The sequence below is a fragment of the Myotis lucifugus genome, unplaced genomic scaffold, assembly GCF_000147115.1.
Source record: "Myotis lucifugus unplaced genomic scaffold, Myoluc2.0 scaffold_101, whole genome shotgun sequence".
NCBI classification, from domain to species: Eukaryota; Metazoa; Chordata; class Mammalia; order Chiroptera; family Vespertilionidae; genus Myotis; species Myotis lucifugus.
Window position 1 is genome coordinate 684244 of NW_005871149.1, and position 23490 is coordinate 707733.

Genomic DNA, 23490 nt, shown 5'->3' on the forward strand with positions numbered 1-23490 from the left:
CTCTAGCCCACCCCCATCCCCCATAAACTCCAGTCTGCGCAATCTCTGTTGCTGATACTTACAAAATCGTTCCAAGTGTGGATCATAGGGCCCCAAACGCATCTGGAAATAGACTACTTTTTGAAATTCAGACAAGGCCTGCCCCCCATTCACATACAAATGATCACCTTTGGGGTGGTTGTATTGATTAGTACTAGTAATATTACCAGATGTGGTAATATTCAAAATTCAAATATACCAACCAAATGTTGGGCTTCTTGTTTAGTTCTAAAGGTGGTTGGCAAAAACTGTATTTGTTACCTGTGGAATGTCAAGGCTATTCTGCCTAGGTTATTCCTAAGAATTTCACCAGTTTGGGCGAGTACTTGGACCCTTGCTGGATTTATTAAAAGCCTTTGTTGGTCGTGTGTGTCTCCATTGCATTTAAGTCAGTCCTATCTTCATCCTTAGTTTCTGATATTATCATGATATCAATACAATGTATTATTATTATTAGAACCTGCATGAAGTCTAAATCCCTTCTAACCAAATTATACCAGTAAACTGGTGAATTGAAATAACCCTGTGGCAGTATAGTAAATGTAAGTTGGGATCCATGCACAGGAAGGAAAATTGCTGTTGGCATATTTTTGAGATTGAGGCAGAGAAGAAAACATTTTTGGGATCGGTCACTGAGTACCATGTCCCTCTAGCCTGCTGTATGTATTTTTATACTGTTGAAACCATATCAGGCACTGCTGATGCTATGGTGGCACTACTTTATTAAAGCTTTAATAGTGTGTTAGTCTTGATGAGCCATCCACTTCTTCACAGGCTGCACAAGGTTATTGTAACAGGGAATTCATTGGTACCAGCACTTTAGCTTCTATTTGTTATTAAAGTGGTAAGCTCTTTTTGTCCACCAGGTGTATCCTATATTGTCTCAAGTTAATAACTTCTGTTGGCTTAGACATTTCTTTATGGTCTTGTAAGTTCTTAAAAAGGAAAGCAGCTTTAGAACTTAATGACATTTTGTACCTTAAAACGTTACATGGTTTCTAGTTAAACCATGGGGTTATCCCTCCTTACTCTAATAATTCTCCTAACAGTAAATGAATAAAGAAAAGTATAGACTTATAAATATCAAGAAGTCACCAATGAAGATTTCAGTTAATTTTTAAAAAACAAAGTTGAATATCTAGTGATTCTGATATTTGGCTTAGTTGAGTTGAATGAACTACAATCCAAGGGTAAAGGAGATAGAAAGGAAGTCACTCTAGAAGTAATAGGTATCACAAAAGTTGGGCTTATTCTTTGAATAAGTAAAATCAAAGGCTCTGAACTTGGGGATATTAGGTCTAAATGGAGGGTGGGGATGAGGAATTTGGCCAAATTGTAAAGATTAAGATTAAATCTACACACTAAACTGGGACTTTCACTTCCCCCAACTTGATTCCAGATTACCAGTAGTGATACTTTCCTATTTTACTATTTCTCTCTATTCCCCTTTCTGGAAATAGAGGCCTTTTAACTCTCTGGAGAAAGTGAATGATCAGAAGAAGCCTCTAAATGTTGACATTTGGGGTTCATTTCTAATTAAAAAGATTCCCTTACAGTGAAGTTCACCAGTTCATAAGTTCTGCTATTTCTCACACATGATTCTAAACAGTTTTTTATTGTTTTTAATTATTTTAAAAATTAAATCCTCTCCCAAAGAGTGAGGATATTTTTCCTATTGAGTGGAAGGGAGGGGGAGGGAGAAGAGAGGAAGAGGGAGAGGGAGAGGAAAAAGAGAAACATAGATGTGAGAGAGACACCTACTGGTTGCCTCCCACACACTATCCAACCGGGGGTGGGGGTTGAACCTGCAACCCATGTCCATGCCCTTGACCAGGAATTGAATCCGAGACCCCCCTGGTGCGCAGGCAGCATCTAACCACTGAACACACTGGCCAGGGCTCTAAGCAGTTTTTAAATACATTTAAGTAAGAATGGATGGGAGGATCATCTCACATTTGAAGAGAGCCATTGTCATATGCCATACATTTTGAGATATGTTGAGAATTCTCAACTCCTGTCTCTCTTGTCTGCCAATATAGAGACTGGAAAAGTTGAGTTATCTTTCTCAGCATTCCTGGCATTAGGGTAGCTCTGATCCACAGTTCATGGCCATAAAACAGAAGTGGAATTCTGCTTTGTGGGTGATTTTCAGAAAGCCTTTGCCTTCCTGATGAAAGGGACAAATGTTGCCGGTGTCAGCCTTTTCTAGCCTTTCCCTTCTTGAATTTGGTTGTGATGCCTGGAACTGGGACACCATTATATGCCTGTCTCTCTATAAAGCCAATTTCTCCACTCACACACTTAGATTCCATCTCGTGTTATCTAGCCAAGGACATTGCTTCAGCAGTTTGTCCTTTTCTGCTGATGTCAGTTTTTCAGTCTTTAGTAGTTATTCCTATCAGTATTTCCATATTCTGCCACTTTTTTTTATCTTTAAAAATAACGAAAATACAAAACCTTTTCTTCAACCTACTTTTCCTGCCAACAGCTGTTCCTATGCCTCTTTGCAGCAAAACTTTTTGTTTTTAAATATATTTTTATTTATTTCAGAGAGGGAGAGAGGGATAGAAGCATCAATAATGGGAGAATCATTGATTGGCTGCCTCCTGCATGCCCCTACTGGGGATCAAGCCTGCAACCCGGGCATGTGCCCTTGACCAGAATCAAACCTGGGACCCTTCAGCCTTCAAGCTGATGCTCTACCCACTGAGCCAAACCAGCTAGGGCTGCAGCAAAACTTTTATAATTGAAGAGAGCCATTTCTACTGTCCCATTTCCTCTTAAATATGTACACACTTGACAGAATTCTACCTAAATTTTTTTTCAAGGTCACCAATACCATTGCTTTACTAAATCTAGAATCTAGAGGTCATTTCTTTTTTTTCTTTTTAAAAAAATATATTTTATTGATTTTTTTACAGAGAGGAAGGGAGAGGGATAGAGAGTTAGAAACATCGATGAGAGAGTAACATCGATCAGCTGCCTCCTGCACACTCCCTACTGGGGATGTGCCCGCAACCAAGGTACATGCCCTTGACCGGAATATTGTGGGTAATATATTATTGAAACTGGATTCTCTTTCTCTGCAGACTCTTTAATTATTGTTCTAGGGGGCAGTTGAATTACTGGTTGATTGATTACCTTTTTTTTTTTTTTGTAAGCTTGTTTTTACACTTAGTTAGGGATGGTCTGTGGAAAGCCCAAGGTATTTCCCAAGCCTGTAACTTGGTTGAACTTAACTTCTAAGCTCTTTCTTGAAAGATCATATGAAGGTTTAGTTTTAGGCTTTGTTAGGACAGGATAGGCCTAGGGTAGAAGTTTTTCCACCTATAGTTATTTTCCGTTAAGATGTGGCCTTTCTGGTTTCTTAGGTAGATGCCTGGGAGGTGAACAAAGTCCCTTCCCCCACTGGCTCAGCTGGAATTCTGTCGGCCAGAACTGCTTGGCCTCTGGGTTTTTTTCTTCCATCGTCAACTTTTATAGCAGCTGCAAGACCCTACCCTGTACATGTGTAGCACAGACATTGCACATGGTTTTGTGAGGGATTCACTTATTCCTCAGCCTCTCTCTGCACAGCTCCTTCTATTCCAGGGCCCTACTCCATGGATTCCAGGTGCTGAGTAGTTCCCAACCCTGATTTCTGCCTCCTCAGCTCAAAGAAACTTTGTACTCTGCTTGGTCTCTAGCTCTCTGTGCCAGTTATCATGAAATTGTCTACAGACAGAGAGGCAGGCTGATTGTGATTCTCTCCAAAGGACTGCCGAATTTCTTTGAAAAATGAGTTTGGCAAAGGTTTCCCAATGACTGAATACAATTGCCTCATATATCTTTGTCTTGTTTAATAGTTTTTGGTGGCAGGGCTAGTGAGGTACTCGTTAACTCTGTCATGGCTGCGAGTGAAAGTTTCCTTAATATCTCCTATCCCCTATTGCAGTTTGTGTACACTAGTATAGTTAGAGAAGGGTATTTGTGGATTATTTTTGAGCATCAATATGGTTTGAGAGTGGTTGCTTAAAACCTGATGTCAGGCATTTTAAAGAGTAAGATGGTTTATAATGGTGGTCCTTTGAATAAAGCAATGTAAGTAACATTTCTCAAAAATATTTTCCTAAAGAAATAGCTTCTTGGAATGTGTCCTTTAAATTAAAAATGGGATGGATTGATGAATATCTGTAAATAAGCTTTAAAGTAGATATTTGCAATCTTAGATATATAAGTACCTAGAGAGCTTTAAAAGAATACTGATGCCTTAGTGCTACTCCAGACTGGTTAATAAGAACCTTTATTACATTTTGGACATCAAAATCTTTTTAAAAGTATTTTAAGAATACTGGTAAGTCATCGTAGGTGGTTTTAGTTTTTCAGTGAAAGTAGATAACTACTTAAAGAAGAACCTTTGCCAAATTCATTTTTGTTTTTTCTGTAAATTCTTCTAAAGTAAAAAAGTTTTTCAGATGAGATCCAAATAGCTGGTAGAAATGACATAAATTCATATCTGCTGTTAGTCCTCTCAGGGAGCTAGGTTTAGAGCTATGATGACAAATCAAGGTTTCCGATCTACGCATATTGTCTTCATAAGGTACATTTATCATCAGAGAGAAAGCAGCTTGTTTATTAAACTTTTGCTAATATTTGGATTAAAAAAAAAATCATCCTGAATCAGAACTCTAATGTAAGAGCACTTGAACAGTTTTTAAGCTATTTTTTTAATCTTACAATGTCTTTTCAGGGTTGGGTCAGATGGGGAGGTACTGGTAATTAAAAGTTGCTATTGATGTAATGTATGTGTGGCCAGCATACAATGCTGATCATTTAAGTAAGCTTTCAAGATTTACCTGTGCAGCAGTTCTTCGTGTCCAAAATCTTAATAATTTCCTGTTTAAATGTAGTTTTTGTTTTGGCTTTAAGGTACCAGTTTTTGGAAGAAGCTTTTCAAAACCAGAAAGGTGCAATTGAGAATCTACTAGCTAAGCTTCTTGAGAAGAAGAATTACGTTCATTTTGCAGCTACTCAGGTGCAGAATAGGTAAGTGTTGCCTTAAAACTATAATTTCACTTAAAGGATTATTAAATACAGTGGGTTCAGTTTAAATTTTTAAAAATATATATTAATACTAAGAATATTTAAAAATATTAGTTTTTGGAGGGGTAAATGGTGTAAGTTTGAGTATAATATTTGTTAAGTAAAATTTAATTGGCCAAATTTTTGAATAGTCTTTTAGGATACATCTTTGACTGTTTTGTAATTAATAAGACTCTAGTCTTTGTAAACCTTAATTAAATGTGAAAAATGCAATTAATACATAAGGAATTGAATTATAAATTAAAAAATATAATCCTCACCTGAGGATATGTTTTTATTGATTTTTAAAGAGAGAGAAACATCGATGTGAGAGAGAATCATTAATTGGTTGCCTTTTGTACGCACCCCGACTGGGGAACAAACCCACACCTATGTATGTGCTCTGACTGGGAATCAAACCTGCAACTTTTTGGTGTATGGGACAATGCTTCAAACAACTGAGCCACCTGGCCAAGGCTGAATTATAAAATTTAACTAGAGACTATGGAAGACACAGGAGAGAGACTATGAAGAGGGTGGACAAATTTATTTTCTCATCTGTAAAACAAGCATTAAAAACAGTACTTCTCTTAAAGTATTATTATAAGATGAATATATAGCACATAGTAAACTCTCAAATTTTTATTGTTGCTATTATTTTTATCAATAACACCATTAGTATTTAAAAAATCCTATTTTGGTTCATTTCTAAGTAAACCAAATTTGTTGATAAGGCAAATGGGAGTAAGTTTCATAAGTGAATAGATTAACAAAATGAGGGCCCTTAATGTAGGAAGACTAACACTTGGAGCTGGCATAATTAAAACTTGTATATTCCTGGATTTATGAATAGGGTTGATAGATGCTCATTATTCAGATTCACAAATACTAGAACTTTTAGGTACTTTTGGAATATTAAAATTCATTTATGATTATTTAAGATGGCACCTAGTAGATACTAAAAAATATTAAATAGATGAATGAATGAATGGTACATTATATGTTAGAAAATAGAAAATTATATATTGGACAGTAAGGTGGTAGAATTTTCTTTTTTTTTTTTTTAATATATATTTTATTGATTTTCTACAGAGAGGAAGGGAGAGAGAGAGAGAGTTAGAAACATCGATGAGAGAGAAATATTGAGAGAGACACATTGATCAGCCGCCCCCTGCACACCTCCCACTGGGGACGTGACCGCAACCAAGGCACATGCCCTTGACCGGAATCGAACCCTGGACCTTTCGGTCCGCAGGCAGATGCTCTATCCACTGAGCCAAACCGGTTATGGCTAGAATTTTCATCTTAAGTTGCACATACACAGAGTGGCCAGATTATTATGACCACCCCATCAGTACAATGAAGTGAATTAGTTATGCAAATAATAATAATAATAAAACCTTGAGAATATTTGCTTAGGAAGTTTTCAATATTCAGTATTTTTGGAAGTGTCAATGAAGTACTGATGGGGTGGTCATAATAATCTGGCCACTCAGTGTATATGTAAATATACAGACACTAATCATGGATGGTTGGTTCTTATGGATATGTCAGGGTGTTGTGGGTATGTTGATATGTTGTGGGTGATATTGGAGATGATAACTGTCTTCTCATAAATTACAGATAGATGTCCTTTTTAGAGAAAGGACATGAGTTGATTCACATGCAGTCTGATATTTTTGTCTATATGTTTTAGACATATTTTGTATATATGTTTCTGAATTTATGTAGAGAAATAAAGCAAGAAGTTTATGTTTTATAAGATTGTAAAGGGTTGGGGAGATTGATGATTTCATCTGCAGAAAACTTTTAAACAAAGGTATTAATGATGCTTCTCCGAGACATATTTTTTGATGACCTTTCTCTATTTTTCTTCCTTCACAATTGAACATATAGTAGACATGCTTAAATCCAATGAGAGTCTGACTATGGCTAACTGCTCTCTGCTTTCAGCTTGCTTAATGATTTCAATTTTTGGCCAAAATCATTGTAAGTTTGAGTCCCATATGTCTTATCATTAGTAATCAGTACTCCCATTAAAAAAAAATGACTTTAAGGACAGAATTGAATAAAATTTTTAAATAAGTGCCCAAACAAGCAGTGATATACAGACAAAAGAGAGAAAACTATGTTATTATGATTAAGTGTATTAAAGTCCTCAGATTTGAATTTGGCAAATAAAGATCAATTCAGGGGTTGAAAGTGTGGGTTATAGTTTGTACAGAAGTAGAATGAGTTTGAAGGCTTCCTTATGGTTTAATATTTTATTTATTCATATTGGTGGGATTTTCCCCTATTTATTTTGTAAATAAAATATGCAACCAAAACTTTTCTAACCACAGTGGAAGCTTATACCTATTTCTAGAACATCTAACAGCTATTTTAAAAGAATGGATTGAAAATGTTTTATGCCTTTAACTGTATACAATAAGAAACCATTTTGAGAAGATTTGTGAAAGGGGCATATTACAACCTATATTTGAAATGGTTAAGTTATAAATGAAAATTAATGATTCTAAGCTTAATTCCTATTATTTGAAAAGGTAATTATTGGTTACAACATTGTTTTTTGCACATTGTTCTTCAAAAGCATTAAGATTAAATAGAACCAGTGTGCCAGATTTGATACCAGCAATCATTGATGTCAGATATTTGTATATCACATTCATGTCATGGGAACTAATGGAGATTACCATCTAGATTAATAAACTGGCCTTTATGAATTTAATTTAAAATGACTGAATATTTAATCCATTCTTAGTCCATATACATAACTTGCTTGGACCAAAATGAGTGATCAGGTCTGCTGAAACATAAGTAATACATTTTGGCAAAGGTTTAATTTTAATTGCTCGGTTAAGTGCCCAGTTGAATTTCTGTAAGTTGATGATTTAGAGATAAATTGATAACCTAATGATGCATTTCTCTTATTCAGGATAAAAGAAGTAAATGAGACTAACAAACGAGTAGAACAGGAAATAAAAGTGGCCATTTTCACCCTTATCAATGAAATTAATAAGAAAGGAAAATCTCTCTTACAGCAGCTAGAGGTACGGTTCAAAGCCAAAATCAAACAAAAACTGCTTCTATTTATCTTTAGCTGTTTTTTAATGTTTATTGAAAAGTCTTTTAGATTGGTTGGGGGGATACGGAAGTAAACTAAAAAAAATTTTTTTTTAAATGTTCTATTGATAAATAGACCTTTTTTTGAGGTAGTTACTTTGCACCACAATTTAATACCACTGATTTTAGCTGTATAAATTAGTATTGTCCTCTTAGGAATTAAAGAATTATTATTAAAATGTGATGTAACTGAAGACAAAGCTAACGCCCCCACCTCCCAAATTCTCAATTTAACTTTTACATACATATGAATGTATATTGGGAGTCTGCTTGAGTCATTTGCATGTTTCACTTAATTTAAAAAAATATTCCATAGTTTTGCAAAAAGTGCTGCTCATTTTGAAATTTGTAAACTTTATTTATTTGTAAAATAGATTTTTACTGATTTTTTTTTAGAGAGAAAGCAAGGGAAAGGGATAGAGAGATAAAAACATCGGTGAAAGAGAAACATCAATTTGCCGCCTCCTGCACACCCCCACTGGGGACTGAGTGCACAACCTGGCATGTTCCCTGACTGGGAATCCAACCGGTGACCCCTTGGTTTATGGGTGGACAATTAACCATTGAGCCACACCAGCTGGGTGAAATTTGTACACTTTAAACTTACTGATAGTTTTGTTATATTAGGTCTTTGTTTTACATATTTGAGATTAATATGTAGATATAAATTTTTAGATGTGAATTCAATCAATTTGTGAGACCCAAATTAAGTTTTAATCAAAGATTCATCATCTTTACTGACTGTAGTTGATTGGTTCTCAAAATTTTGTGCTCTTCAGTAGGCTTACATGATATGGGGTTATATTTTCTGCACTGTTGAACATATATTTTTTTCCAATGATTTCTAAAGAGAGTGGAAGGGAGGGAGAGGGGAGAGAGAGAGAGAGAGAGAGAGAGCGTGCGCACGCGCACGAACATTGATGTGAGAGACACATCAATTGGTTGCCTCCTGCACATACCCCTACAGGGGGGCAGAGGTCGAACCTGCAACCCAGGTATATGCCTTGATTAGGAATCGAAACTGCAATCCTTTGGTTTGTGGGCCGATGCTCTAACCCAGCGGTTCTCAACCTGTGGGTCGCGACCCTTTTAGGGTTGAACGACCCTTTCACAGGGGTCACCTAAGACCATCGGAAAACACATATATAATTACATACTGTTTTTGTGATTAATCAGTATGCTTTAATTATGTTCAATTTGTAACAATGAAAATACATCCTGCATATCAGATATTTACATTATGATTGATAACAGTAGCAAAATTACAGTTATGAAGTAGCAACGCAAATAATTTTATGGTTGGGGGTCACCACAACATGAGGAACTGTATTAAAGGGTCGCGGCATTAGGAAGGTTGAGAACCGCTGCTCTAACCGCTGACCCACACCAGCTAGGGCTTACATGAGTATTTTTTGATTACTTCATAAGTATTAACTTCATTACTATTAACCTCAAATTTTCCATAGTAGATTTTTTTCTGTTCTGTTTCTCGTAGAGCACTTAGAAATATTAGACACATAATTACATACAAGTGAAAGAAATGATGTCAGTGTAGTTTTATTTCTGAATTTCATCTTTCCATTGAGACACATTGTGAGATTAAAAGTTCTCTAACGCATATTGTTAGAGTTTATGGTCTCTTTCCTGTTACACATCCAGCCAGTTACACTTAACCCTGATAGATTTTTATTTTCAAAAGGACCATGGGAACAGAGAGAGCAGTGGGCATGTAATGATTTTTTATATCTTTTAACTTACTGTAAATACATTTTAACGATAGGTCTAAAATAATGTTTTTAAACCATTTCAAGAACTTTAGTATTAAAAGATGCCTTTTAATGCTAAAGTATACATAAATACCTAATGTTAAATCTGATACACTCTCCTAATGTGCTGATAATTTAAACAGTAGACGTTTTCTAGTGTAATATGTTTCTAAATTTGTAAAATAGAGTTTTTCCTAAGTTTTATAAGAGGGATGATTTCCAGGGAAGTTGTCAAACTTCTGTCAGTTGAATACTGTTATTCATTGATTTTATATTATAAAATGGGCAACTTGTTTTCTTAGAGAAAAAAATTGTCTAATAAATCAAGTTGAGTCATTTTTGAACAAAAGAAAAAGAAAAAGTGGTTAAGAGCGAAGTAGATAGGTTGTTTGCTGTGCTGAATGTCAAAGGACATAGGACATCACCTATCCTTTCTGGGAGTTTTACTTCCCAAAAAATCAGTTTATTTTTTCCCTTTGCAGCATTTTCTCCAAATTAGTCTTTCCTTCAACCCTCACTTACTCATTTGTTCTTTATGTTTTTTTGTCAGATCAAAACTTTCCCTAATCTCTACTCTTAAGAGCTTGTGGAATTTATCTCTCTCACTTTGAGCATTTAAGAGAAGAGATTTGAACATTAGCTTCATGCCACACCAGTAGGTGGCACTGGTAACAGAAAGTTTTCTTCGGCCTGAAAGTGTAGTGGGTTAAGATTATATAACATTATTTCTAAAAGTCAACTCATTGTGCTATATACTTCGTATAATGTATTAGCCCAGTGATTTTCAACCTTTTTCATCTTACAGCACAGATAAAGTAATAACTAAAATTCTTCGGCACATAAAAAAATATTTTTTGATGATCTCACCTTCCCTCCCCCCCTCTCCCCCTCCCCCACCCACCAAAAGGTATACTTTTGATTCATTCACATTGGATGGCTATTGTTGTGTTGGCTGTTGTCATGTTTTATTTGACATTCTAAGGGAAAAGAGTTCAGGTATTGCATGTTCTAAAAATTCTTGTGGCACACCAGTGTGCTTACTGTGGCACACTGGTTGAAAATTTCTGGATTAGCCTGATGGAAAGACACTATAACAAAAACATTTAATCTTTTGAAGGAAAAAAGAGATATAAGTAACAGTTTCTCTAGAGAACGAAGTTTTAGTCCCACTTTTGTGAGTAACTTTTCTTTTGATGATAGGCTTATTAAATAATGAGGAACTTGTTAACTTATATGTTAAAAAATATATATGTAGGTATTGTGCTCATTTTCTTTAATTTTTAATTTTTATTGATTTCAGAGAAGAAGGAAGAGGGAGAGAGAGAGAGAAACATCAGTGGTGTGAGAGAATCATTTATCAGCTGCCTCCTGCATGCCCCCTACTGGGGATCAAGCCTGCAACTGGGCATGTGCCCTGACCAGGAATCTAACCATGACCTCCTGGTTCATAGGTCGACACTCAACCACTGAGCCACACTGGCCAGGCAGTATTGTGTTCATTTTCAATAGAAATAATGACTTGATTTTTTTCATATAGAATTCTTGGGCGACCCTCTTGTTCTGTTTCAGACTGTTACAAAAGAAAGACAGATGAAGTTAATACAGCAGCAGAATGACATCACAGGCCTCTCGCGGCAGGTGAAGCATGTGATGAACTTTACAAACTGGGCAATTGCGAGTGGCAGCAGCACAGCCCTCCTGTACAGCAAGCGGCTGGTGAGGCACATGTTGTCTTTATTTTTCTGTAGGTTGACTTTGTTATGCATTCGGGAACTGCACCTGTTTAAAGTGTAGATTTTGAATTTTGGCAGATGTATTCACCACCACATTAAGGTACAGAAAATCTCCACCACCCAGTCAAGTTTCCTTGTTCCCTTTTACCCCAGGCCCTAGGCAACTATTAGTCTGATTTTTGTCTTTTCTAGAATTTCATATAAGTGGAATCATACAGTATTCTGTTTTGAAGATACGTAGTATTGTATGCAGTTTATCATCAGAAATGGCAGAAATGCACACATGTGCATTGATTGCTAACATAGGGAGTCTTTGACTGACACTGTGGGGCTACATGAGCTTTTATGTCTTTATCTTATGTTTTTTTAAGTGATATTTAATTTTAAGACTAATGTGAATTTTTTTTCCCTTTAAGATTACTTTTCAGTTGCGCCATATTTTGAAAGCTCGTTGTGATCCCGTCCCTGCTGCTAATGGAGCAATACGTTTTCATTGTGATCCCACCTTCTGGGCAAAGAATGTAGTCAATTTAGGTGAGAAAGAATTAGTTTTATGAATATAACTTGGAACACTGAATTAGGAGGAGGAAGTATCTAAAGCAAATTTTATATATTGAAAGTTTTTTAACTTCACTCAGAAAATATGTTTTTCAATGGAAACTCACCTAAACTATATGTTCATTATATCTTTAAGAATGTTGAGAGTCTCCTGTATAGTTTTTAAAAATGTATCATTTTTAATATTTCCTGACATCTATTAAATTGGCATTGACTCTTTCATTGAAACTTAGCAAACGGATCTTCATTCTCTGGAAGAATTTGTTAGATGCTTAGTAGTTTGTATATTAATTGTACCGAATCGTCCTCTGGAGGAGGATGTCCAGGATGCTGATGTGTCTGAAAGTTGTGTCCTGAGGAATGTTTGAAAGATAAAAGTAGCTCTTTTCACATGGAAGAGAAATGGACTTTGCTTTTGTTACTTCACAGCGTGGACCTAAGGACCATAGGTGAAAGTTACAGAGCGACAGACCAATAGCTCAGTTTAAAACAAGGCAAAACCCCAAAAACTTTTCCAACAATTAGAACTGTGTACAGAAGCTATCAAAGCAGAGGTGGACAGCCTTCTGTGAAAAAGTAGTCTTTGTATATATTCAGATTTGGCTAAAGCCTTAGATCAGGCACCAGCAAACTGTTTTTGTGTGGCATGGTAGCTAAATTGGTTTTTTACATTTTAAAGAGTTGTAAAAGCAAATAAATAAAAAACAAAGAACATATGACAGTTCTTATGAAGCCTAAAATATCTGGCTTGTTATAGGAAAGGTTTGCCAACTCTACCTTAGATCAAACCTTCCTAAAATTTGCCTGCTGTTTTTAGAAAGCAGTGGGCTCTGATTTGGATGGGGGAGGGAAGAGCAAGAGAGGTACAGGGATATTGATATGAGAAATCAGGAAAAGTGTCATTTCTAAGGACATAAGTGATTTAAAACATTCAGTATTTCCACAGAAGACAGTTTTGTAGCAGTGCAATACTCTGCCCTGCACACTTTGGCAATTCAAAAGCAGGTGGAATCAGCAATAGTAATCTTGAGTATCCTTGAATCTTGTCAAAGGAGAATTGATTTAGACCAGCGGTCGCCAACCTTTCGGACCTCACAGACCACCAGTGGTCCTCGGACCATCAGTTGGTGACCGCTGCTCCAAAGGTTTCCTTAAACCAGTGGTTGCCAACCTTTCGGACCTCACGGACCACTGTGGTCCGTGCACCATCGGTTGGCAACTGCTGATTTAGACTGACTAGATGGGCTTCCTCTAATAACATCTCTTTCAACTCTTAAATTTTCTATAAATCTACGTAAATAAAGCATAAGGGCAGGTAATATATCTGAGCAATCAAAAGCTGATTATTTGTCTTTGGATTATACTAGGTTTCTGATCTTTATCATCTTTAAACCTAGCTCCCATTCCTGCTATACTGTTGGAAGCTTTGAGTGCTGAGGGTTGTCTGAGAAAAGGAAAAGATATTGATTAATCTACAAAGTAGATGATTTATTTGATTATATGAAAATTATTCTCATTTTTTAAATTCTCCAGGTAATCTAGTAATAGAGAGTAAACCAGCTCCTGGGTATACTCCTAATGTTGTAGTTGGGCAAGTTCCTCCAGGGACAAACCACATTAGTAAAACTCCTGGACAGATTAACTTAGCACAACTTCGACTCCAACACATGCAACAACAAGTGTATGCACAGAAGCATCAGCAGTTGCAACAGATGAGGATACAGCAACCACCTGCCCCTGTATCAACAACAACAACAACAACACAACAGCACCCACGACAAGCAGCTCCTCAGATGTTACAACAACAGGTGAGTATTGTATCACTACATTATTGGTACACATTGTGAAGACCTCAGGGCTACATTCTGTCCTCCATAAATGAGTTACACATTTCACGTGACTAGCATGGAGAAAACAGCAAGGTCAGAGTTTAAATATTTGTTCTGGGGATCGCAGGGATGTTGGGAAGTGTGAGGAAGGGCAGTAAGTAAATACTTACCATGGGAAACAAAATTAACTCACTAGTACACAAGTTTTTATTCCTCCAAACTAGATCTTTTTTGTTTTACACATACATGTGATTTTGGGCCCAAGAGCCAGATTATTTTTGCCCAATACTGATATATTCTTTTTTGAAAAAAAAAATATATTTTTATTGATTTCAGAGAAGAAGGGAGAGGGAGAGAATGTTGGAAACATCAGTGATGAAAGAGAATCATTGATCGGCTGCCTCCTGCACGCTCCACACTGGGGATCGAGCCCACAACCTGGACATGTGCCCTGCCTGGGAATCGAACTGTGACCTCCTGGTTCATAGTTCTACACTCAACCACTGAGCCACGCTGGCTGGGCCTGATATATTCTTTAGGCATTTGTTCAAATCATTCCCATCCGTGTACCTCTCTTATTCTCTCCTCCCCCATCCAAATCAGAGCTGTTAATGTAGGGTTGGATAAGTTAATGCTTTAAACACACACATATACTGAGAGAAAAGGGGCTTGGAGCTAGAGATGAGGAGAATGACTTACCTTTTTACTTTATGTCCTTCTGTATCCTGACAAGTCTTTTTATATAACATTTAATGATTGAAAATAAATCTATAAAAATATTATTATAGAAATGTAATTTCTACCCTTTGTAGCCTCCAAGACTGATCAGTGTGCAAACAATGCAAAGAAACAACATGAACTGTGGAGCTTTCCAAGCCCATCAGATGAGATTGGCTCAGAATGCTGCCCGAATACCAGGGATACCCAGGCACAGCGGCCCTCAATATTCCATGATGCAGCCACACCTCCAAAGACAAGTATGCCTAGAGTTACATTTGTAAGAATCATACAATTTTAAAACTAAAAGACATCATTTTTCTTGATCAGTTGGTGGGGGGAGAGTCACTGATACCTTTAAGAATTAAGACATAAAATTTTGTATTCAATTTTAACAACTTCTTTGATGCCATTAACCCCTCTATATACTATGGGATGAGGACCCCTGATCTAGTCCAGCCAATTCATTCTATAGATCTAAATAATAAAGGAGCTTGTTATTTCCCCAAGGTCACAAGAGATAACGGTAAAACCAAGATTAGAACCATAGTTTCCAGAAATTGTTCCTCTGCTCTTTTAATGTGACATTTTGAGCCCAATACATTTTGTTTTGAGAACAAAATAATGTATTTTTAAAATTTTATTTTTATTTTTTTGCTTCTCTCTACTTAGTATTGTTCTTTCTGGGATGTAGATATACCCAGCCTTAAAAATAAATGTATTTAGGGACATGTTTTTTACTCTTTGTCTGAATAGTAGGTTACCTTTGTATAGGAGGCATGATTTTAAAATGAAGCTACTTTGATACAGGATTTCTAGTTATGAAAGAATGCAGTTTATTTTATAACAGTTGGAGTGATGTTTCTTTTAAAGGTTTTTTTAAAAAAACATTTAAAAATATTTTTTTTATTGATTTCAGAGAGGAAGTAAGAGGGGGAGAGAGAGAGAGAGAGAGAGAGAGAGAGAGAGAGAGAAACATCAATGATGAGAGAAAATCATTGATCAACACCCCCTACTGGGGTTTGAGCCTGCAACCAGGCATGTACCCTTGACCGGAATCGAACACGGGACCCTTCAGTCCAAAGGCCGACACTCTATCCACTGAGCTAAACCAGCTAGTGCTCTTTTAAAGATTTTTTAAAGACCATCAGAATGATTGGGAGGCCTCATCAGAAACAGATTCTGAGCCATACCCACTGAATCAGAATTTCTAGGAGGGGGTTACTCAGAAATGTGTGAACTCTTACTGACTCACATCAATCTGCATACCAAAGTTGACATACTGTCCTTCAACTTTTGAAGAATTAGTGCTCTCTCACATTTAAAGATTGACATTTAAAAGTTACATTATAAGTTTAAGTTTAAATAGTTCCAAAGGACATAATTTCTGGCATATTGTAAATATTGACATTATAAAGTAAAACTCTTATATTTTATTCTAGTAAATGAATCCACTGGCATCCCAAATACCACAGCAAGCTCCTTTTTGAAAGTCAAAATTTTACGCTGGGACTTGAATATCTCTTCTACTTTCTCTGTAGCATTTTATAAAAATATGTGTATTTATGTTAGATTAAGTTATAAATCAATCAGTCTTTGCAGTTATTCTGCAGGAAAAAATGTTTATTATAAAATAAAAATTGTTAAATTTCCAGCCATAGTAAGGCTATTATTAAACTGAAACTTTTTCTTTGGACCAAATTTGTATTACAATTATTCCTATTCAGTTTTTTAAGCAGCATATTTATTTACATGCTTTAAGAATATTAGGAAACATAAAGAGTAAAATTCTTTTAGATCTACATTTCTTTTTGAGGAAAATAGAGTCTTTTCAGTTATATGTGTTTGTTATTGTTAGAGTAAGTCAGAATTCAACATCAGTTTTTATTACTAGCTTGTTTTTTTGTTTTCATGTGATGCTCAGGAGACATGTTCACAAAAAATTGTGTCTGGGAAGTATAAGAATTTCAATTCTTTGAACATTTTCTAGGTTATCAAAGCTGAATGAATCTCACAATGAGCTGTCAAAACTTTAAAATATCTTATCAATTGATGGCTTTTCAGGTGTTCCTTAATTTTTGTTGCTCATCAAATATCAGAACCCACTTAAAAATTTGTTACACAGGTTTTGGTCAAGCACTTGATCAACAGTGTGACAGCTTTATTGTACCTTAACTTGTCTCTCTGTTTGTTTTTTACCTTGGGGCAATGTGCTAGATAAGATTAGGAATGGGTCAGAGGTTTGCTGTTTTTTTGTGGAGAAGGGTAGTTGCGAAATAATGAAAAAAGAACTTGCAGACCACAGCACATTCTTAGGTAAATTGGGTTTTCTTTAGAAAAAAGTACATATGATTGAAGCTCTGGGCATTAATTGCCCTAGAAGTGTTCACCCCCCCTCCCCTTTTAAAAAAAATATATTTTATTGATTTTTTACAGAGAGGAAGGGACAGGGATAGAGAGTTAGAAACATCGATGCGAGAGAAACATCGATCAGCTGCCTCCTGCACACCCCCCACCGGGGATGTGCCCGCAACCAAGGTACATGCCCTTGACCGGAATCGAACCTGGGACCCTTGAGTCCGCAGGCTGACGCTCTATCCACTGAACCAAACTGGTCAGGGCGAAGTGTTCACCCCTTAATACATGGAAAGCCTTCAAGTATTACTGGGGGGCCAGGTACACCCTTTGGAAGAGGGCAGGAGCTACAGAATCACACTCACCAGCCACCTAAGAACAGTGCTCTTATGCTTTAGGTCCCTACAGAATCCCCGAAGTTTAGAATTTTACATTTTTTAATGTTTTAAATGATTTATATGTGTATAGAAATTTATTTTCCAAAGCTTTTCATCTACATGATCTTAAACGATCCTCATAACAGCCCTTACAATGAGACAGATATGTTCATTTTTGTTCATCATTATTCACATTTCTAAATAACTGAGATTATGTCACACGTGTTAGAGTCAGGAATTGATGTCATATTTCTGTTTGTAGAGTCATTATTTACATATAAATTATACAATACACAATTAATTCCTTTTATTTAAAAAAAAAAGTCAAAGAGGAATGTAGACAAAACAGTGTCTTTCAGGAAATGCTGTTTGAAAACTCGGGGGCTTCCAGATCATCTGTTTACATGCATCTTTGTTCTGAATAAGATCATGTCATCAGGCTGACGGGTTGAAAATTATTGTCAAGTTTGGCTTTTCCTAAATACAACAAAAAAAAATAGAAAAAATGAAAAGGCTGAGTTAAATTATTATTTATTTCCTGTATAAGTTTGAGAGGGCTTACTTTTTTGTTTCTCAACCATAGTTATCAGACCCTTGTACAATCTAACTTAAATTAAAAATTGTTGTCAAGGTTTATTCATATTAAGGTATCACCGCTGATTAAATAATGATAGCATCTTCTTTCCTAACAGCACTCAAACCCAGGACATGCTGGACCCTTTCCTGTTGTGTCAGTGCACAACACCACAATCAATCCAACCAGCCCTACTACCGCTACTATGGCAAGTGCAAATCGAGGTCCCACCAGCCCATCTGTTACAGCAATAGAGTTAATCCCCTCAGTTACCAACCCAGAAAACCTTCCATCACTACCAGATATTCCACCCATACAGGTTTGTATTTAAGTTTAATGAAAGATTTAAAACCTTGTCTTAATTAGGGATTTTGAGTATATTTTTCTGGTTGTTGTTTTTAAGTTGAGGCATTTTAAATTTAGAATATATTTGAATTTTTAAAAGTTACATTGTGTTAAAACTAGCAATCCTCAATATAACTCCAATATTGCTCAAAAATCATGAATTCATTGTAAATTATTTTAACCTGATTGCTTTCCTGATGTTTGGAGAGATCTTTTTTGGCTAAGCAAATTGTAGTTGTGTTGGCACTAAGAGTACTGGGCTATATGGAAATTTTTGGGCTATATCTGTAAAAAATAAAATTGCTGAGTTATAAGCTTATTATAATTTACAAAGAACTTTAACAGATATTAGTTTAATGCTTGAAATCATTTTATATGATACTAGAGGCCCGGGGTACCTCAGCCTGGCCTGCAATCCTGGACCCCTTGGGGGATGTCTGGTGCCCTTCAGTCAGCTGAGTGACGCTCCCACTGTGGGAGGCACTGACCACCAGGGGACAGCTCCTGCATTGAGCGTCTGCCCCCTGGTGGTCAGTGCATGTCATAGCAACTGGTCCAACGATCAACTGGTTGACCGGTTGCTTAGGATTTTATATATATAGATGTAACATATCTACTTTATGGATGAAAGTAAGAGGATAGTGACTTTCTCAGAGTCACCCAGTAAATGTGTTGGGAAAGTTGTAATTCAAAATCTAGATTCCTGATTACAAGTCCAGTTCTCTCCCTAATATTTGTAGAGATTGCAGGGAGATAGTTTGGGATTGGAGGCCTGGAAAGCTGTTAGTTTTCAGAGGCTTTGGGCAACCAGAGAGAGGTGTGTACATGTTTAAGGAGTCATTGACATTTTACTAAGCACTATGTATGCTGAAGTCCTGGGCATTAATGATCTTCTATCTATATATATAAAAGGCTAATATGCAAAGTGTCTCCTTGGGAGTTCGATTGGGAGAGTGGGAGTTTGATCGCTTGCTATGACGTACTCTGACCACCAGGGGGCGGCGTGGAACATGGCGGGCGACCAGCGGCAGTGGTGGGGCGCTGAGGGACCTCTAGTAAAAAGATAGGCAGGACTTGATTCCAATTCTTTTTTTTTTTTTTTTAAATATACTTTATTGATTTTTTACAGAGAGGAAGGGAGAGAGAGAGAGAGTTAGAAACATCGATGAGAGAGAAACATCGATCAGCTGCCTCCTGCACATCTCCTACTGGGGATGTGCCCGCAACCCAGGTACATGCCCTTGACCGGAATCAAACCTGGGACCTTTCAGTCCGCAGGCCGACGCTCTATCCACTGAGCCAAACCGGTCTCGGCTGATTCCAATTCTTAAAGAAACTTTCAAAGGGAGAAGGAAGGTTGCTAATGGAACACTTATCATAATTTGCTCTGACCTTGGTCTAGTTTAGTGGTTGGCAAACTTCGGCTCTCGAGCCACATGCGGCTCTTTGGCCCCTCGAGTGTGGCCCTTCCACAAAATACCAACTTCTGTGCATGGGCCACGAAGTTTCAATCGCACTGTACGTGCTTGCCCGCATGTGGTATTTTGTGGAAGAGCCACACTCAAGGGGCCAAAGAGCCGCATGTGGCTCGTGAGCCGCAGTTTGCCGACCACTGGTCTAGTTCTTTCTTACACAGACCAGGTGGTGGAAGTGTATATGTCCCACATCTTTGAAAAGTTGGGCATCATAAGGGAAGAAGGCACATATACTTTCCTTGTCATCTTGCCCAGAAGAGCTATGAGGTCAAGACAAGAAGCTCTGGAATGTGTGCCCTCCAGTGTTTAATTTTTTAAAGTGGGCAGAGAATAGAATCCATATCTTCTCTGATACACCTTCTCTTATTAAAGTTATCATTTACTTTTAAAAATTGAGATATAATTCACATACCATAAAACCCCACTTTTAAAAATGTACAGTTCATTGGTTGTTAGTGTATTTACAAGAGTGTGCTACTATCACCACTTAATTTCAGAACATTTCATTACCCCAAAACAGTGGTCGGCAAACTGCGGCTCGCGAGCCACATGTGGCTCTTTGGCCCCTTGAGTGTGGCTCTTCCACAAAATACCACATGCGGGCGTGCACGTACAGTGCGATTGAAACTTTGTGGCCCATGTGCAGAAGTCGGTATTTTGTGGAAGAGCCACACTCAAGAGACCAAAGAGCCGCATGTGGCTCGAGAGCCGCAGTTTGCCGACCACTGCCCCGAAAGAAACTCTGTACCCATTAGCAGCCACTCTCCAAACTGTTTTTCACGTAGCTGTACCGTTTTACTTTCTCAGCAGCAGTGTGTGCGGATTTCAGTTTCTTCACGTTCTTGCCAATACTTGTTATTGTCACTTGTGTTTAAAAGGAATTAGAGGTGTTACACAAAAGCCCAGCCACAGTAAGACATAGTTAACTATATGAACCGAAAATAGAAAGGGAAACAACGTATTATATTATCTCTAGAAGAACCACTTTCTCTCCTGTCCTATAGTTTCCATGGTATAGTAAAAGGAAACATGGGAAGCTATACAGGAAGCAGATGGGGTAGCATTAACTATGTAACAAAGCAGAAAATAAATGCAAGGGCCATTTTGGATATTTGGTAGAATCTTTAGGTTTTCTATATAATATCATGTCATCTGCAAATAGTGACAGTTTTACTTCTTCCTATCCAAATTAGATGCCTTTTCTTTCTTTTTCTTTCTTAATTGCTCTTGCTAGGACTTCCAATACTATGTTGAATAAAAGTGACAAGAGTGGTCATCCTTGTCTTTTTCCTGATCTTAAAGGAAAAGCTTTCAGCTTTTCACTGTTAAGTATGATGTGTCTCTGCACTTATGACTTATGTCCTTTATTATGTTGAGGTATGTTTTCTCTATACCCACTTTGTTGATAGTTTTTTTTTTCATTAATGGATGTTGAATCTATTTACTTTTAGAAGAGTCCTCCCTTGCCTCTGATATGTTTTGAGCTGCTTTCTTCTGATTAGTTTTCTGTCAATCCAATTCTACCTTGGTTTTTGTATGTATAATTTCTTTCACAGTTTCTGCTTCAATGCCATGTTTTTCTGTTTTATAGTCATGAAAGTCAGTGTGGTTTTTGAGAGGAAAGGACAGCAAGTAATAAATATGTGTTCAGTTTTCAAAAAGTGATCTTGCCTCTAGCAGGAGAGAAGATTAAAAGGGACAAGTGTGGATACAAACAGACGAGCAAGAAGGGTAGCAATTATTTAAGAATAATTTGATGATCTTTTATATGGAATACTATAAACTTTTACTTATGGTAATTTTCATAATTAAATAGTATATGTTTACTATTTCTTACATATGTATTTTCTCATTTCATCATCACAGTCCTCAGTAGAGATAAATATTTTAAAGATAGGAAATTGATGTTCAATTGGAAATCAGGCCAAAGTTGGCGCCAAGGCTTCTATCTTTAATCTACAGCCTGTCGACTGCCCCTCTTTGTGTGTGTAATGAGGGACCTTATATCTCAGGCTAAGGGCTTTCTGTTGAGTATAGACAATTGAGAGCTTTAAAGTGAGGTATTGACATTAAATTTCTATTTAGGTGAATGGTTTTGGGGGAGCTATGTTTGTTGAAATAAAGGGAGGAAGACGGAACAAGGATGTTGGAAAACAGGGTCCTGCATCAGTTTTGAGTAAAGGCAGACATGTCAGTGTGTCAGCCCTGTTTTCATAGCAGAACATAAAGAGCTTAGTGGATCGCTGGGTCTGTCCTGACCTGCCAGGTGTTTGTTGCATATTATTATGGCTTTATTCACATCAACTTTATACTGTGTGGAGCCTCAGGGAACCTAAGGAAGCAATCGTTAAGCTGACTTAGATGTAGGCTAATCTATTTATTAGGAAACTGAGTGTAAGTGGTTATAGTAATTAAATGAATAACATCTCTGTTTAATCAAAGCAAATTTATCTTTTTTGTTTTTCTCTTTAGTTGGAAGATGCTGGTTCAAGTAGTTTAGATAATCTACTAAGTAGATACATCTCAGGCAGCCACCTACCCCCACAGCCTACAAGTACCATGAATCCCTCTCCAGGTCCCTCTGCCCTATCTCCAGGATCATCAGGTAAAACCAACTGAGGTACTGCCTCATTTCTTTAACACCTTAACAAAAATTGTCTCTCAGTATATGCATTTGGGTTCTTCAGAAAAACAGAATCAATAGGAGATTTGTGCGCGGGCGGGAAGGGAAAGAGAGAGAGATGTTAAGGAATAGCTCATGTGATTGTTAGGGCTGGCAAGTCCGAAGTCTGCAGGTTGGTAGCCATGCTGGAGACCCAGAGAAGAGTTGATGTTGCAGCCTTGAGTGTAGAGGCAAAATTCTTCCTCTGGTGATCTCAGTCCTTTTTTTTTTTTTTCAGTTGATCAGCAGCCTAGCCAGGTTCTCTAGCCAGGTTCTAGCCAGGTTCTAGCCAGGATCTCCAGCCAGGTTGATCTCAGTCTTTTAAGGTTTTCAACTCATTGGATGAGGCCCAAACACATTATGGAAGTTGATCTTTTTTACTCTAAATCTACTGATTTATGTGTTAATCACATCTTAAAATACCTTCATAATAACATTTAGACTGGTGTTTGGACAAACAACTGGTATTATATTCTAGCCAAGTTGACGCACCAAAGTAACAACCTCATAACATATATGTATTTTCTGACTGCTCTATTTTTCTTCAAATACTTTAGGCATTCTTCAGCTAACTGAAGTAGTAGGAGTTTCTATCGTAGTGCACACGGTTCAGAACTCCAGTGTACCCCTCTCCCCGGCTTTATTCATGTTCATTGCTGGACCTGTAGTTCCATTTACTTTCCATGTCTTATATTTTATGATATAGATCATCAGTTGAAGAATTCTTTGGTTTCAACCCAAGTTCAAAACACTTGGTAAAATAATGAAAAGTGGAAAAATTGTTTTAAAAAAAGAGTTGAGGAAAGGCAAGTGAATTTTCAAATGGTAATTTTAAAACAAAAACTTAAATTTATTGGAAACTGTTAAAAAGTGACC

The 23490-nt window shown here is 36.9% G+C and overlaps 1 protein-coding gene across 1 annotated transcript in view; it reads left to right on the forward strand.

Moving 5' to 3' along the window:
- Nucleotides 1–23490, forward strand: part of TRIM33 (tripartite motif containing 33) — a 44195-nt gene that overhangs the window by 6654 nt on the left and 14051 nt on the right. Inside the window, exons 5-12 of the mRNA XM_014458932.2 lie at nucleotides 4948–5064; nucleotides 8036–8150; nucleotides 11559–11705; nucleotides 12139–12256; nucleotides 13814–14088; nucleotides 14922–15086; nucleotides 18251–18451; nucleotides 22425–22557. Coding sequence (XP_014314418.2) covers nucleotides 4948–5064; nucleotides 8036–8150; nucleotides 11559–11705; nucleotides 12139–12256; nucleotides 13814–14088; nucleotides 14922–15086; nucleotides 18251–18451; nucleotides 22425–22557 — 1271 coding nt within the window. The remainder of the gene's footprint in view (nucleotides 1–4947; nucleotides 5065–8035; nucleotides 8151–11558; nucleotides 11706–12138; nucleotides 12257–13813; nucleotides 14089–14921; nucleotides 15087–18250; nucleotides 18452–22424; nucleotides 22558–23490) is intronic.